At 43.5% G+C, this 17,030-nt stretch overlaps 1 protein-coding gene across 1 annotated transcript in view; it reads right to left on the bottom strand.

The window, feature by feature from the left end:
- Positions 1–246: 246 nt before the first annotated feature.
- MLYCD (malonyl-CoA decarboxylase) overlaps positions 247–17,030 on the bottom strand; it is a 62,088-nt gene continuing 45,304 nt past the window's right edge. Inside the window, 1 exon segment of the mRNA XM_088449402.1 lies at positions 247–1,049. Coding sequence (XP_088305528.1) covers positions 516–1,049 — 534 coding nt within the window. The 3' untranslated portion in view covers positions 247–515.

Below are 17,030 nucleotides of genomic sequence, written 5' to 3' on the forward strand. Positions count from 1 at the left end.
CAGCGCACTTCTAGCATGGGGACGTATCTCTGGTTAGTAGAGGGGTGTGTGCGCGCGGCCTATGTCTTCGCGTGCTGGAACAAACCCAAAGCCTTTTTTTTTGTGTCACACTTCACAAATGAGGTTTAGCGCAGGCAGCCATGTTTTCTCCTCAACAATCCAACATCAATTCACTAGGAACTACAGACACTACTTGAGGCATGGAGGCACTGTGATGTTATTAAATCTATGTCCATCTCTATAGCACACAGGCAATAGGTATAGTTTAATGGCTGCACACCATTATAAATAATTGCAACAGTTGGTAAAATAGTTACACATAGTAAAATGCTAATATTACAATGCGATAATAATTAAAAAAAAAAACTCTGTACATGCGATTATGTCCAAAATAAGGTCTTTTAATGTCTCACTAGCCCGTGGGTCATCGGTTTGTTCAACATTTCTTACTCAGCTTACTCTCAAAGGCCAGCCACAGACTAGAGAATGATGGATGCTGGATGAGGTTGTTCTATTTACAATTTACTGTTCTTTCTGAACTGTGACACCAGGTTGAGCACTTGTTCGGAGGCCTCGATGTGTTTCATCCTGATATATCTAGAACTGTTGGCACTTGTGTTCTCCAGGAAGTAGCGATAGTTCACCATCATGCCGCAGGAGGCAGCAGCCCCCCGGGGACTTGTGTCCGCCATCCAGTTCAGACGCCACATGACCGCCCCGTTTTGCAAGTGGAAGTTTGCTACTGGGTTCAAGGCAAAACCGCGGTGCTTTTCTCCGTACAAGTACCAAGCGCAGAGTCTCATCATCGGGGCCTCCAGGGCCTTGACCAGCCTTTCTGACTTCATCCACTCGTTGCTGGAAAATGAGTGTTTTAGGCCGTCAGCAGCTGGTGCGCCAGTAAGATCTGAGATCTCCTTATATTCAGACTCCAGGAACAGCTCGGCTCTGCCTAATTCTTTCACTTGTGAGCTGAGGGCTCCGAGAAGCCATTTGGTAAATCCAGGGATTGGGGACAAGCTGGAGAATTCGGAGATTTGGAAAAACTCACCCTGGAGAAGAAAAGAATAATAGGCTATTATATCACATTGTGGTCCTATAGTTTATGAAAAGTTGCAGATAGGCCAGATGTTGGCTTTATTGCCATTTATGCTACAACACAATAATTACACATGAATTACAGAGGTTCGGCTCATTGTGATAGTAAATAGGAACGCAGTTTTGCAGTGATGGTGCCTTGGGTTCTATTGCAACCACAGAACTTCCGAATTACACTCCCCTACATTCAGCGTTGAAGTTTTCCTTTGCTCAGACAATCCAGAGTCACCTCATTTACTTCCGATAAGTCCTGAATCTTCTAGATATAGGCTTGTTACTATACTGTGTGTTATTTACAGTACATCTTGTTGTCTATGTAATTAGACCTGCTAGAACAACTGAAAAATAAATGGGAAAATCAGAAGCCGGTATGCTCAGGGGTCAGGGAGCTTTGGGCTGATTTTGGGCCACAGTCGGCGGAAGACTGATTTACTACTTTATGCTCATGACCGTATCAATTCAGCTAAAGGGGGGGAGGGGGGGGGGGGGTGTCCGGCGTGTGTAAGCAGAAACCAGTGCCGCACAATTTTTTAAACGCCATCGTTAGTATCTGCAATTGCATCGGCCCTGAGCTAGGTGCAAGTGATGTGTCAGACGCGGGGTTGCCTGCCCTGGAACACTACTCAGAATCGCACAGGGCTATTCATTCACGCTTGCGACACTCCCACGGCACTACCACAAGTCAGGTTAGTTTTTTGCCATCACTAATCCACCGCCCAGTTCATGCGCGAAGGCTACCTATTTCACGGAAAGACAGATCCAAGCAAGTTGCATCCGACTCAGAATAGGAGAGGGCATACACAAAAAAAATGCGTAAAGTCGCTTCTGCGCATGCAAAAACTTCCCATTTGCGTCCACGGAGTGCGATCTGTGCCACTTAGGATCACTCCCATATGTGTATTATCCTGTACTCGGTTTACACCGCACACTGAGATCATACATATGCGGCTGCAGAGAATGTAGCACATCTGCTGGCCAATCTCTATAATGATGTGACATATGCACAATTACAGATGTGTCCGCAAACACCTAGCCTCTACCGCGCCAAATGACCACAAGCTTTCGTGAATAACCCCCAATTCTTCTGTGACGCACAGAAAACACATTTCTAAATCAAACGCTAACTCATTTCACTACGCACACAGAAACAGGTTACTGTGGGGAGGGCCAGAGGCGGAATCGGTATGAATTACCTAACCCCCCCCCCCCCCCCAGTGCCTAACCCTAATCCCCCCTCTAAGTGCCTAAATCTAACCCCCCTTCCCCGACGCCTACACCTAAGTCCCTCCCGGGCGTGTCTTACCCCAAGTCCCTCCCGGGGGTGCCTAACCCTCCCCCTTCCCGCAGCTGTACATGGCGGCGCACGGCATCACTTCAATCGGGATGCCGGGCGGCGTTCTCCCGGCGTCTGCAAAATTACAGGCGTCTAGATGTAGACGCCGGTCATTTAACCCTTGCCGGGATAAAGCAGTCAGGAAGCCGGCCGTCGGGATTACGCCCGCCGGCTTCCCGACTGCATACCGCCAGGGGCACATACCACGTTTAAAATACCAGTTTATCTCATGATCGTACAGTAATATACATAATAATAAACCAGAGGCATTACGCTACTACAGATATGTGTAAACTTAATTTGGAATTGATGCATATTAATGTGATAAAACTTACTGACATTATGGAGAAACAATACTCATACTATATACTGAACACTACGGCCAAATGTAGTCATTTACAGTTTTTCAAAAGTGCCTATTTTGTGACATTTTTGCTGCGGGATTTAAATCTGCAATTAAAAGAAAACAGATTTTTACTTTATATTAAAATAAATAAATGCCTCTTTAAAATCAGCCCCCTCCTCTCATACTGTAGATTCATCATTTCCAGAAATTTAGCATCACTGGGTGGAATCAGTATTCATAAAAATGAGGCCGACAATCCACTAGTAACCATCCACATCGTGGTGTCGCTGATCTGCGATTAAATCGGAGCCAGGATGACAGGCCGCAGAATTTAGACTCATTTCTCCGTTTGGTTTAGTTATATGCCAGATGAAATCAATACATCTTAAAAATGTATTCTCAGTACCTGCTGCTGTTTACTTTTTGCTATAATACAGTTAGTCGTAATGTACACAGTAACCTCACCCCAGAAACTGCTGTGCGCAGACCAGGTGCCCCCCAGAGAGACCCAATGACGATAGTAATCCCTGCAAGGTCACTGGGGCTTGCGTCTCAGCGGAGACAGGCAGATGATTTTACTCTTGAAATTTTACATTATCGGAAAAGCTTATCTTATGAAGTGCGTTTTCCAATCGATACACAAGTGTGGTCAGGAAAGGAATAGGGTAAAAAAAAAAATATATATATGTATATTTTTTTTTTTTTCAGATGCGGCTTCAGATTGGCTGTGTCTAAAGGCGGACAGGTCACACTCACAGATCTCAGCGTAATCACCTTCAGCAGATCATAAGAGTGATTATACGGACGGTAGAACGGTCACATTATCTGAAATGTATTATTTATTTATTTTTACTTTGGCAGAATTAGGTTACTCCTTAATTAACCTATAAGTGATGGTTACTGGTTTGCTTTTATCGGAATATCCCTTATTATGATTTGGAAGTATTTTTCTGCCTTAGTTTTAACTAAGGGTTAACAGATTTGCTCAAAACATTTTTAAAAAAAAGCTAAAAAGAATAGTTGCGGCGTGACATTACAGAGCGCTAACGCTGCTCCCAAAAATTATACGCAGTTTCAAAGTATAGTTTTAAGCAGAGGTGGAGAGCCTGTGACCTAACCACATTGTATGAATCAACTAGCACATCTCTCCGAAGCAAGTCTGGCTAGCGGTCAGTCACTGTGAGTCTGCCCTGTAAGAGAAGCACTAAGTATCAGATTGGAAAGGATTTTTAAAATTAATTAAAAAAAAAGGTCAATTCCTGGGTCATTTGTGGCACCGCTGCTGGTGTCCCACACACAAAGAAAATGTATGAGGGTACAGTCCCCATAAGTTTTTTTTTTTTTTTTTTTACTTTTTAAACAAAGATTTTAAAACCTCCTCCCAAGATTTCACCAATTACAACAATATACTGTAAACCGTATAAATGCTGTAGTTCATTCATAAGGCCACAAAAAGACCAGTACAATGCGGGATCATTATTCATTTGGTCATGTGATGGCGCCCTGTAACTACGGTAATAGATGCAACGCGTTGAAAGGTCTCATTTTAATGAACCGTCATCAAATTGTTCCAGCGATCAAAAAGTGAAGCTATTTTTCTAATTTACTGGACAAAGCACAAAGCTGATCGACTTGTTTAATTTGATTGCGTGTGTGTTACTAGACTCCGCATAAAATGTTGCATTTCTGTATATTCAGGAGATAACACAAGGCACGAAACACATTTATAAAGAGACGCGGTGAGCGCAAACTCTTCCTCCTCTCCTGTGTGTCTAACTTGTTTCCATTAAATCACTAATAACTGCCAGTAAGGAGAAAACATGCTTTCATGAGAAATATCATTAATCAGACCCTGGCCAGGAGCTAATGGGAATGGCATATCACACTTAACTTTTTACTTTAGTATAATGGTTGCTGAGGTTACAACTTCCATTTTAAACATTTCCACCCGGCCAAACGTGGGAGTTTTAAATTAAATGAAATGAACTTTAAAATAAAAAAAATAAAAAATGACATTGACATGTGGTGATCAGATTATTTTTAAAATAGCAGCAAATTCCTTTGCTATAATAAAGCCAGGAAAAAAAACATACAAGAAATAATCAGGTAAGAATCAGTCTGATATAATGGCACATAAGTCAATGGGCTCGATTCAATTGACCGCAAATTAAATTGCGCAGGGAGGGAGCTCCCGGAGCTATTCAATTCAGCGCACTGTTGTGGATTCCTTCCCGCACCCCTTAGCAGAAATCCGACAAGAGTACAGGCGCGATCCTGACTTCTGCCCTTAGCGCCAGGAAAACAGCATCGCGCCGGGAAGTTTAGTCGGAGAATGCCCGTTCTCGCGACTAAACACCCTGTTTAAGGCGCAAGGGGCGCGAGAATGGGCATTCCCCGACCTTCCTATCCACCGCCCTCTTTGGCTCCTGTGCTCAGACCCCAACACACTCTGCTGCCTACTGATCAGTCATATTAAACTTCCAAACATGGGGCTCCTCTGCATTCATACCAGAACATAAGCTGCAAACCCCCTAGATTGTCTATACCAAAATAAGAACTGCCGTAACTCACCAGCAAAAAAGGTGAAGGAGGCTTTTATAGAAAATGAAGAGAACATATTATACAGCCATTAAGCTGGCTCATATGTCAGAAGAAGTAGGGCTACAGCTAGTTAGACAGATAAACCCAGCAGCAAGGGGACAAAAAAAAAAAAACTATATAAGCAGCAAGAGAAAAACACTTCTTTAAACACAGTAAGACCCTGTGTTTCTGCAGTAACGGAACCCCAAGCCCTGCAGCAACTGGAAGTCTCCAATTATTAAACAATGCGGTTTGCTGCTCTCCCAATCCACATGCAGGATGCGCATTAATTAGGTCTGACACTACTCAGGGAAGGAGTTAATTGCATAATCGTGAGCTAGTTCCCTGGGACTAAGCTATATTTAATGTGCAAGTATTCCATGCAAGTTTTATAAAGCAATGTGCTCTGCAGCCTGTCCGCAGCCCCGATACTCAACACGGACAGGAATCTGTGCCAAGTCATTTATGAGCCGAAGCTGCTGAGCAGGTGCGGCCATTAAACGGAACGTTGAGAGCCTCGTACTACATTACTGGTTACATAAAGGTTTGCATTGAAACGTATGGGATGTAATTGTTTACTTGATGCTGCCACTGAGAGGCACAACTGTGATTGGCCCATTTAATACATAAAACCACTTAGAGGGGCACTTGTGTACTTCCTCAAATGATTTGGACACGGGCAGCTACAAAAAAATTACGACTGGACAATATACCATGGAGTGCAGAGACAGGATGTTGGGATAAAAAAAAATAAATAAAAATGGATCAAAAATAAATGGGATAAAAAAAAAACCAAATAATTAAAAAAAAAAAATATGGGATAAAAAAAAAAAATAATAATAATACATTAAAAAAAAAAATGGGATAAAAAAAAAAAAAATAATAATAATAATAAATTTAAAAAAAAAAATGGGATAAAAAAGTTTGGAGACACAAGCAGAGAGCCGAAAGCAAATGACAAGATGAGCCAGCATCTCACTATTTTCCCTGTCTTGTTGTAACTTCTCATGATTAATAGTATTAGAAATCCTAGAAGGGGTGGCACAGGGGTACAGTGGTTAGCATTGTCAAAGAGTTATGGGTTCCATTCTAACCAGGTCCTGGATGGAGTTTGTTTGTGTGGGTTTCCTCTGATTACCTTGAAGTCCAAAAAGTTTACAGGTACTTTAATTGGCTGCAGATGAATAATTAACCCTAAAGTGTGTGTGGGTGTCTCTGTGTCAGGGACTATGGGGTCTATTTACTAAGCAGTGTTAGGAGACACAGTGAAAAGTGATAAGGTGCCAGCCAATCAGCTCCCAACTGTCATTTTTCAAACACAGCCTGTGAGATGGCAGTTAGGAGCTGATTGGCTGGCACCTTATCACTTTTCACTCTGTCTCCTAACACTGCTTAGAAAATAGACCACTATATGTATTATAAAGGTCACTGGGCCAGGGACTGTTGTAAATGAGCACAGTGGTGCAATGATAGCTTCATGCAGCACAGCAGGAGGGATTGGGTTAAATTCCCACCAAGGCCCTACCTGTGTGGAGTTTATATGTTCTCCCTGTATTTGTGTGGGGTACTCCAAAAATATAATGGAAGGTTAATTGGCTATGGACGATAAAAAAATTAACCCTAGCTTGTGATAGTGACTATAGATTGTAAGGTTACATTGTGGCAGGGGCTGACGTGAATGACCTAAATAATATTCTTTGTAAAGTACTGCGGAATAAGTGTGCGCTATATAATACTGTTAAATAACTAAATTACATTCTCTGTATAGTGTTGTTTCATGATTGTACGGTGGAAGTGGCGGGATCCTGTTAAAGTGAACGGCAGAGATCCAAAATAATTTAGGGAAGGAGGCGGGGGGGAGATTTTATGGACTTTTTTTTTTTTAATCTCTTTATTTAGAATAATAGTACAAAAAATACAATATATCAAATAACAAATGCAAAACATGCACAGAATAGTGCAAACAGTACACTGATCCAGAGAAATGGCTTGTAAATAGCCAACCGGTGTTAATGCAACAATAGTGAATCAATTAAATTAAGCACAAAAAAAAGGAAAAGAAAAGGAAAATAAGGAGGAGGGGTAATGGTAAAGACACCCTGCAGAGTACTGCGCAACCAAGTGAAGACCAGATTCACTCTATACCGGGTAACTGTTTGTTAAATGTAGAGTACCAAGGGTCCCAGGTTGCATCAACTTTTACCATGTGGTCATTGAGAAGGACAGTTATATACTCCATCGAGACCAGGTACCAAATTTTATTAATCAGAGCAGTCATCAATGGAGCTTCCAGTTGCTTCCAATTCACAGCAATTAGAAATTTTGACGCATTATAAATGTGGCCACAAAATTTATTCTGAAACTTAGAAAGGGATCTGATGAGTTTACGCAGAAGCATATGTAAAGGCTATATCTGCAGATCGCATGGGTACGGGCGGTCGGCAGATATACAGTCAGGTGCGTAAATATTGGGACATTGACAGCATTTTCATATTTTGGCCTCTATTCACCACCACAATGGCTTTGAAATGAAACAAACAAGATATGCTTTAACTGCAGACTTTCAGATTTAATTTGAGGGTAATTACATCCAAATCAGGTGAACGGTGTAGGAATTACAACGGTTTCTATATGTGCCTCCCACTTTTTAAGGGGCCAAAAGTAATTATTTAGTTATTATTTATTAACAGTTTCTTATATAGCGCAGCATATTCCGTTGCGCTTTACAATTGTAAACATTAATAGAACAAAACTGGGTAATAACAGACAGATATATATAGGTAGGAAGGCCCTGCTCGCAAGCTTACAATCTATAGGGAAATAGGCATTGATACACAAGGATAGGTGCTATATATTGCAATTTGGTCCAGCCAGAATGCACAGTTTCTTGGTGGGCTGCATGATCCAGTCACACAGGAATGTCCGCCAAATGTCATGAGGATGTGAGAGAAAGACGATGTGTGAGGTTGTGTGTGGACTGTGGAAGGGGATGTAATTACATATGGAGGCTATGAAGGTTATGTGGGTGGTTCTGGGATCTGATAAGCTTGCCTGAAGATGTGAGTTTTCAGGGATCGCTTGAAGGATTGGAGACTAGAGGACAGTCATATTGTGTGTGGTAAGGCATTCCATAGAGTGGGTGCAGCCCGAAGAAAGTCCTGTAACCGTAAATGGGAGCAAGTAATGCGTGGGGATGAGACACGCAGATCTTGTGCTGAGCGGAGAGGTCGGGTAGGGAGATATTTTGAAATGAGTGAAGAGATGTATGTTGGTGTGGTTTGGTTAATAGCCTTATGTGTAAGTAAGAGTATTTTGTATTGAATACGGTAGAAAACTGGCAACCAATGGAGGGACTGACAGAGCGGGGGACTATCAACTCAAAAGCTATTTCATGGACAGGTATGGACTATTCCCTCGTTATTTCATTATCAATTAAGCAGGTAAATGGTCTGGAGTTGATTCTAGGTGTGACATTGCATTTGGAATCAGTTGCTGTCGACTCTCAATATGAGATCCAAAGAGCTGTCACTATCAGTGAAGCAAGCCATCATTAGGCTGAAAAATCAAAACAAACACATCAGAGATAGCAAAAACATTAGGTGTGGCCAAATCAACTGTTTGGAACATTCTTAAAAAGAAAGAATGCACCGGAGAGCTCAGCAACACCAAAAGACCCGGAAGACCACGGAAAACAACTGTGGTGGATGACAGAAGAATTATTTCCCTGGTGAAGAAAAACCCCTTTACAACAGTTGGCCAAATCAAGAACACTCTCCAGGAGGTAGGTGTATAGGTTTCAAAGTCAACAATCAAGAGAAGACTTGACAAGAGTGAATATAGAGGGTTCACCACAAGATGTAAATCATTGGTGAGCCACAAAAACAGGAAGACCAGATTAGAGTTTGCCAAACAACATCTAAAAAAAGCCATTACAGTTCTGGAACAACATCCTATGGAAAGCTGATACAGTCAATCCCCTGACCTCAGGGCCTGATTCAGAGCCGGACGCTCTGACAAGAGCGCTCGCTTTGAATCAGGGCCCTCCTACCTAAAATTGGAGCGGCCTCCTGGCCGCTCGCATAGCTGTGGGTGACCACCCACAACTTATGCGAGCGGCCAAAAAGATGGTCGCGATGGGCAAGACCATCGCGACCATCGGGCTTGCGACGAGACCCTGCGGTAGGGTCTCGCTGCCGCAAGCCCAGGAGTGCTTTTGGCACTATCAGAGCCAAAAGCACTCCCACTGACTTCACTAGTGATGTCAGTGGGGCCGGACCCAGACGGTAGGCGCTCCCATGGGAACGCCTTTGTCTGGGCAGCAACGCCCCCGGCACGCCCACCAAAGGGGGCGTGCTGTCACTCACCATCGACAGCACGCCCCCTTTGGTGCGAGACCCATAGCGACAGCTGGCTCCCTCCGTCGTGCGCACTAGGGCACCATCGACCCGCTTGCGAGCGTTCAGCGCTTGCGAGCGGGTCTGATTCAGGCCCTGAATCCGATTGAGCATGCATTTCACTTGATGAAGACAAAACTGAAGGGAAAATGCCCCAAGAACAAGCAGGAACTGAAGACATTTGCAGTAGAGGCCTGGCAGAGCATCACCAGGGATGAAACCCAGCCTCTGGTGATGTCTATGCGTTCCAGACTTCAGGCTGTAATTGCCTGCAAAGGATTTGCAACAAAGTATTAAAAAGTCAAAGTTAGATTTAGGATTGTTTAGTTTGTCACATTACTTTTGGCCCCTTAAAAAGTTGGAGGCACATATAGAAACCGTTCCTACACCGTTCACCTGATTTGGATGTAATTACCCTCAAATTAAATCTGAAAGTCTGCAGTTAAAGCACATCTTGTTTGTTTCATTTCAAAGCCATCGTGGTGGTGAATAGAGGCCAAAATATGAAAATTCGGTCAATGTCCCAATATTTATGCACCTGACTGTATCTGCCATCGGCTGTGCTGCACAGCCAACGCGATATATCGCTGGTACACATTGGCCGACGGGCACCAGATATAGATCGGTCAGTGTCTACCCAGATTAAGGGGTCATTAGAAGGAGAAATGTAGATCACTTTAGACACCAAAGTAATAACTTTGTCCCAATATTTAGAGATCAAGGGGCATCCCACCATATATGCTGAAAAGAACCAACATTTCCACATTGTCTCCAACAGAGCTCCGATGACCCCGGGAAAATATGATGCAGCTTTTTGGGCACCATATACCAGCGTAGGCTTCATTCTAGCACCCTGCACCTGTCACATCCCGTGCAGTTCTGCTTTCCCGCCTGGGGGTGTCGCTCTCTGCTCTGTAAATCGGCTGTTTGTTGCATCAGCTGAATGTGCTAGAAGCACCAGAGCAGAGAGCGACACCCCAGGCAGGAAAGAGGAACTGCACGGGATGTGACAGGTGCAGGGTGCTAGAATGAACACTACCAGCGGGAGTACACTTTGTAGAAATTTACCTTTATGTTAGTACTAATGGAGGATTTAGCCACCCATTGTCTGATGTCCGCCCAGACGTCATCCTCAAGACATACCAAAGTGTCGCTCCCAAGCTATTTCAAATGATTCTTTGAACACAGGAAGTGAGGGGGGTAGCAGTGGATACAAAATTGAGATAGAGCGCTTACAGCCTGGATTATATACGCAACGACGTTCAAATTAAGTGCGTTGTCTCATTTTATGAGACTTACTGGTAGTAAATAAAACTACAAAATTTGCATATAAGCAAATTGAATAACTGGAAGACATACCATATTTATCACCTAGATCTGCGAAACTCTGGGGTACATCGTCACTTTCAATATGTCAAATTCCAGTTAATCCCACAGACACCAAGAGCGCATGTAAGAAGACATTCATCCTAGAGGAAACAGAGGATGGCGCCACAACAGGGTCAGGGAGGATGGGTAGGGCGCCAAGTCTAGCCTTTTCTTAAATTTGTCACACATGGGACATCCGGAATCCAAGCTGGTCTCAAATTAGGGGGAAGCCATTACTAGACGATCGCCCCCCATGTCACTTTCCAGTAATACCAATTTTTTTACAGCACTCCTCTGTGTGTCAAGACGATACGTGGCTCGGGATGCAATCGGGAAGCCGACTGCCTAAATACCGGCAACCGGCTTCCCGACTGTCATATCCCGGGCAAGGGTGAAATGCTGGGCGCATTGATGTAGACGCCCGCATTCCCCCAACGCCGGGAGACCGGCGCCCGGCATCCCGCAGGGGGGGGTGGGGGGGACGGTTAGGTTTAGGGCTCCCGGGGGGACTTAGGGTTAGGCACCCCCCCCGGGAGGGTTAGACACCCCCGAGGGGGACTTAGGTTTAGGCAGCGGGGAAGGGGGTGGTTAGGGTTAGGCACTTGGGGGGTAAGTTGGGGTGCCTAACCCTAAGGAGGGTTAGGCTTAGGGGGGCTAGGTTAGTAGATATTTAGCTATCCACGATCGGGATTTCCAGCGCTGTCGGGCTTCCGCTGCTTCTAACTCTGCTCGGCCGGCGGTATTTCATACCCATTCCCGTGGCTTGGTTGCGTTGCAAAAAAATATCTTTCAAAAAATGGGGAGCCCAAGACCACCATTATTCGTTGATTTGGCGGATTTTATCGTTTTTGAGTAACGGAGTTTAAAATATTTTTGTGAACAACGTACATGTCAAGCGCATTTAAGAATAAAAAGATCTGAGAACATCCATGCATAGGTCCAAAAGGCACTAAAATACCCCAACCCACATTTTAAAATGAGGTCATCGTTCCCAAACATGCATCTTAGAAGACATTCCTCAACATGATGATCACAGCAGGAAGATCAGTCCAGTGACATGCCTCCCCCACCTCTTTCCTGGACAAACTGATAATAGACACCCACACACCTACTTATCAGTAGCGATATTTAGTGATAAAGTGCAGGACCGTTCATAGAGACGAAGAAACGGTCACCATTAACAACGAATACAAAGAAAATGTGATTTGTAATATACTGTAGTACTTGATTATTACCAAGTTAGTCCAGATAAAGAATGACATTAAATAGAACCCTTTAACACGGAGCAGATGAGCTCTCTACTTCCTAATCCACCGGTTCCCAGCGAGGCAGCGATGACTGTCACCATTCAGACATCAGCGTGGTGATAAGTGGCATTTGCAGCGCATCGCAGATTGATATTAGCGAGGACGTACTCAGGCTTTCTATTTAATTACACACTAATAGAAGTAGCTCACACAGCAACGAATATGATTCACTGCAAAGCTACCGATGTTTAAACCGAGAGAGGGAATAAAAATAGCAGTGTACATTAACACTTAAATATTGGTGTGGGTGTAAAACTGCACAAAAAGGTTACTACGGCTTACTGCAAACAGCACGGCAGAGTGTACAGTATCTTAAAGGGGCAATCGTGCCTGTTACTTAGGGGTCATGTCTATTTCATTCCCTCCCCCCCTCCAAAAATGAACAGAGCACTAAATCACATATTTATAAGTTATTCTAGAATAAGACCTTTATGTTATAAGGTTTATAGGTAGGGGGCTGGAATAATCTCAGAGTAGGCTGAATACGAATGAATACTTCCTTCCGTTTGCCTACTTTTCAGGTTTTCCCAAAGCAGTAACAGGCCTTGAAGATAATTATTCCTTAGGTCACTGTACACGGGCCGTACTGCTCGCCAACATTACGTTATGTCCGGGAGACAGACAGAGGAGTGCGACGTAGCTGTACGATGGATAATTGATCCCTAAGAGAAAACGCACCGACAAGCCTAAAGCAATCTCTGCATAAAGACGGATGTGGACTTTGCACTTTCCAGTTCTGCATTATGTAAAGCAGCTTATGTGCCCAATGGCACTCTGAACTTGGGATCACTGATCCATGTGAGACAAAAGGCATCTACATACATAACGGAAGGAGGATGGCATAAGACCACGTGTGTCAACTTAAGAATTCCAAAGTTGATGGTACTTTACAATATTCTATCAAAACATGACTGGATGTTTAGCGCCTCTGGGAAACAAACATGTTTAGGTGCCGGGTTTTGCACCATGAACAGGTTCCTACTTACACGAAAGACTCTCTCTAAGCAGCAGACACCTAGAAGTATTGCAGTGGGATGAATTGAGGGTTCCCACTGTCTTAAAAGCAACTCTTATATTACCTCTTTGATATACTTTGCAGTTCTGCAGTTTATCTTGGCAGGCACTTCTAGCAGAAAAGAGACACTGAGGTATACACAACTTCATGGCCAACAAAACACAATGGTTGACTAGGCTTCCTGGAATAGTATAATTATATAGCCACACGTCAGAAACCAAGCAACATAAAAGACAGCTCCCATGGAGGTCCCACCGGCCGTTTCATCTCTCCCCTTTATGAATTGCTCCCATTCTGTAAGAGCTGAACAGGTGTAACCGGAGAACAAAGCTATATTTGGTCACAGATGGGAATGGTGCTCATTGGGAAGACTAATGAATAGTGTACAGTGAGATGTGTACTAGAGGTCACATGGGGGAGAGTCATTTTGCGTGAATTAGAATATTATGCCCACATAACAATGTTAAGAAATCTCTAAGGTTACAGGCCGAGGAGTAACCTCGCATCCATCACCGATTGTTACTCGGGGACGGGGGGGGGGAATGAAATCTTGTGTAGTCCATAGCGCTATAACTAATCAATACGTTTGCACCAGAGTATTGTGCTGATGCCCAGCGGCACATTGCCAATAACGGAGTTCCACCCCATAGAGTCATCACCGAACACTTTGACCATGAGTCATGTGATACAGTGACATCACTACGTACCGAATAAAAGAATATATATCTGACTAATAGAAAATGTCACTCGCTTATTTTAGTACATCTTATGGGGCATATTCACTACCCTGAAAAATGAACGATTGAATGATAACAGCATCGTTCATTATACTGTGCAGTGGATATTGTGCCCATACTAAACCATATATCGTTCAGTGCAGGCACCCTCCTCTCATCCCCGAACCTGCACAACCTGATGATAATCACCATGTTGGGCGGTGTGTTCAGGCAAAGAGAGATGCCGACAATGATCAGCGGGAGCGCGCATTGCTGGTCATTGCTGGCATATCCACTGTACGATAATGCGGACGGTGAACGATAAAGCTGTCGTTATCGTTTAATCTTTATACAATAGTCCATTTATATCGTGTAGTGGATATGCGCCTTACAGTATATATTAATTAATTGGTCTGTTTGTTTGTCTGTCCAGTTATGCATTCGGACACCCCTGCACCGATTGGGAATGAAACCAACGTGAGGTGGTCAAGTTGGATCCTGGCCAGGTTTTAGGGGGGGTTAGGGTCCCAGTCGGACCTTCCTTTGGTGTACGATGAGCAGATCTTTGACCTGGGCAGCCTGTTCTGAGCCTTCCACTGGATGGATTTGGACGAAAACTTCAGAGCGTTAACATTGGATCCCAGAAGATGTACTAGGTGGTTGAGGTCCCAGTCGGACGTCCCGTTGGTGTACACTGGGCAGAACTGTTCTGGGCCTTACGCTGGATGGATTTGGACATCACACAAAACTTAATAACTTGAAGATTTAAGCTTCAGTTAGTATACTTATAAACATGAGCCATTATTCAGAGACTGCCCTAAAAACATACATCCTTTTTTTTTATATTAATTCTTTAAAAATACAATAATAATAATAAATTAAAAATGGGTAGACAGGCTGATTCTGAGTTGGGAGCAAAAGCAAATGAAGTAACTTTGTACCTGGAACAAACCATGTTGTAATGCAAGGGGTGCATATATATTTATTATGTTGGTATGCAGGGTAAATACTGGCTGCGCTTTTGCATAAAACCCACAAATACTGGACTGCAATATTATTACACTGCAATTTAGATCTGAATTTGGACACGACCCTCTCACATCTAAAACTCAACACATTTTTAGGCTCCGGGTCCTGATGGTTTTGCCTTCAGTTTACTACAAAATATTTTCAACCCGGTTATCCGCTCGCCTGGGTTCCGTATATATTAGGATTTTAGAGGGGGAGCATTTCCACCCCGACTCTCTTGAATCTGTTATTATAGTACTAGGGTCTACAAAAAGACCCCACTTGTCAAACTAATTACAGGCAGATTTCCCTATTAAATGCTGACATTAAGATGTTCGCAAAATTTTTGGCTAATAGGCTGAACTTGCATTTGTTGAAGTTGATTGATGCCGACCAAGTCGGTTTCGTTCCTACAAGACAGGCCTTGGATAATACCAGGCAGACGATTAACCTAATTTCCTATAATCAATAAATGCAAGCTACCAGCTGTGCTGTTGTCTCTCGATGCAGAAAAGGTCTTTGACAGTCTATCTTGGCCTTTCATGTTTCAGACCTTACACTCTTTCGGCTTTTGTGGCAGCTTAGTGTCGGCTATTAAGGCCCTATACCATAGCCCATCGGTTACAGTCTCGACTTATGGCCTTTATTCACCGGCGTTTACCTTGGGTAAAGTTACAAGACAAGGATATCCTCTTTTGCCTTTGCTTTAGGTCTTGAGCATAGAACCCGTCACGACTGAAATTCGGGTCAATCCTGATATTAAGGGTGTGTCGGTACGACGGTCGCAATACAAAATATCTCTGTTCGCAGATGACCTATTATTGACCATGACTTCACCCTTGACTTCCTTCCTTGAATTATGGCGACTGCTCAGGGCATATGGTAAATGGCACTAAATCGGATCACCATTACAAAAACATACAAACAGCTATTTCAGACTAATTATACCCCTCTACTTCACACGATAAAACAGGACATATCTAGATGGGCCCCCCTCTACATCACTTGGACAGGTCGTGTTAACACAGTTAAGACGAACATTCTTCCCAGGTTATTTTATAACGCTTTCCAACCATCCCAATTGTGATCATGGCCTCTTATTTCCGCGAGGTGCATTCATTATGTGGCTCCTTTGTGTGGTCTGGCAAAAAATCTGAGACATCGTAGAGCTTGCTTGGCCAAATCACTAATTAATGGTGGTCTGTGGCTTCCCATTTTTGATAGATATTTCTTTGCAACACAATTGAGTCATATTACATCATGGCACTCCGAGGAAGGGAGTCGGAAATGGTTATTACTTGAAAATTAACTGGTGGGCACCCATTTAGTTAGTTTTCTTCCATGGCTACCCCCTAATATGAGACCAGCCTCGGTTCGGGAAGTTCCCTGCGTAAGGGCTGTCCTACAGGTGTGAGACAAACTTAATAAACGTTTAGAAGTGGCACCATGCCCATCCACCCTGACCCCTTTGTGGCGCCAACCTCATTTCCCACTGGGGAGTATGTACTCTTAGATGCATCCTTGGATATCAGCTGGGATAACTAGAATCTTGCACATTCGGGATGGTTTTGTCCCCCCAAAATTTTGCAGATGTGTGTGACAAATATGCTCAGTCTTCTAACCATCAGTTCATTATTTACATTTGTAGTTTAATTCTCTCGCTCAGCAAATCTCACAAAATGTGACAACCTACTGCATTTGAGCGTTGATGTATTTATAATCCTGGCTGCAAGGGATCCATATTAATATCGTTGTCACCTTCACCCCCTGAATTCAAGGAACCTTTCGGGTTGACCTGGGAACAAGACTAAGGGATTAGTTTGGAGGACAATGATTGGGCAGACATTAGGCAATAGGTAGCTAAATCC

The sequence above is a fragment of the Taudactylus pleione genome, unplaced genomic scaffold (genome assembly GCF_031769625.1).
Source record: "Taudactylus pleione unplaced genomic scaffold, aTauple2 ptg000484l, whole genome shotgun sequence".
NCBI lineage: Eukaryota > Metazoa > Chordata > Amphibia > Anura > Myobatrachidae > Taudactylus > Taudactylus pleione.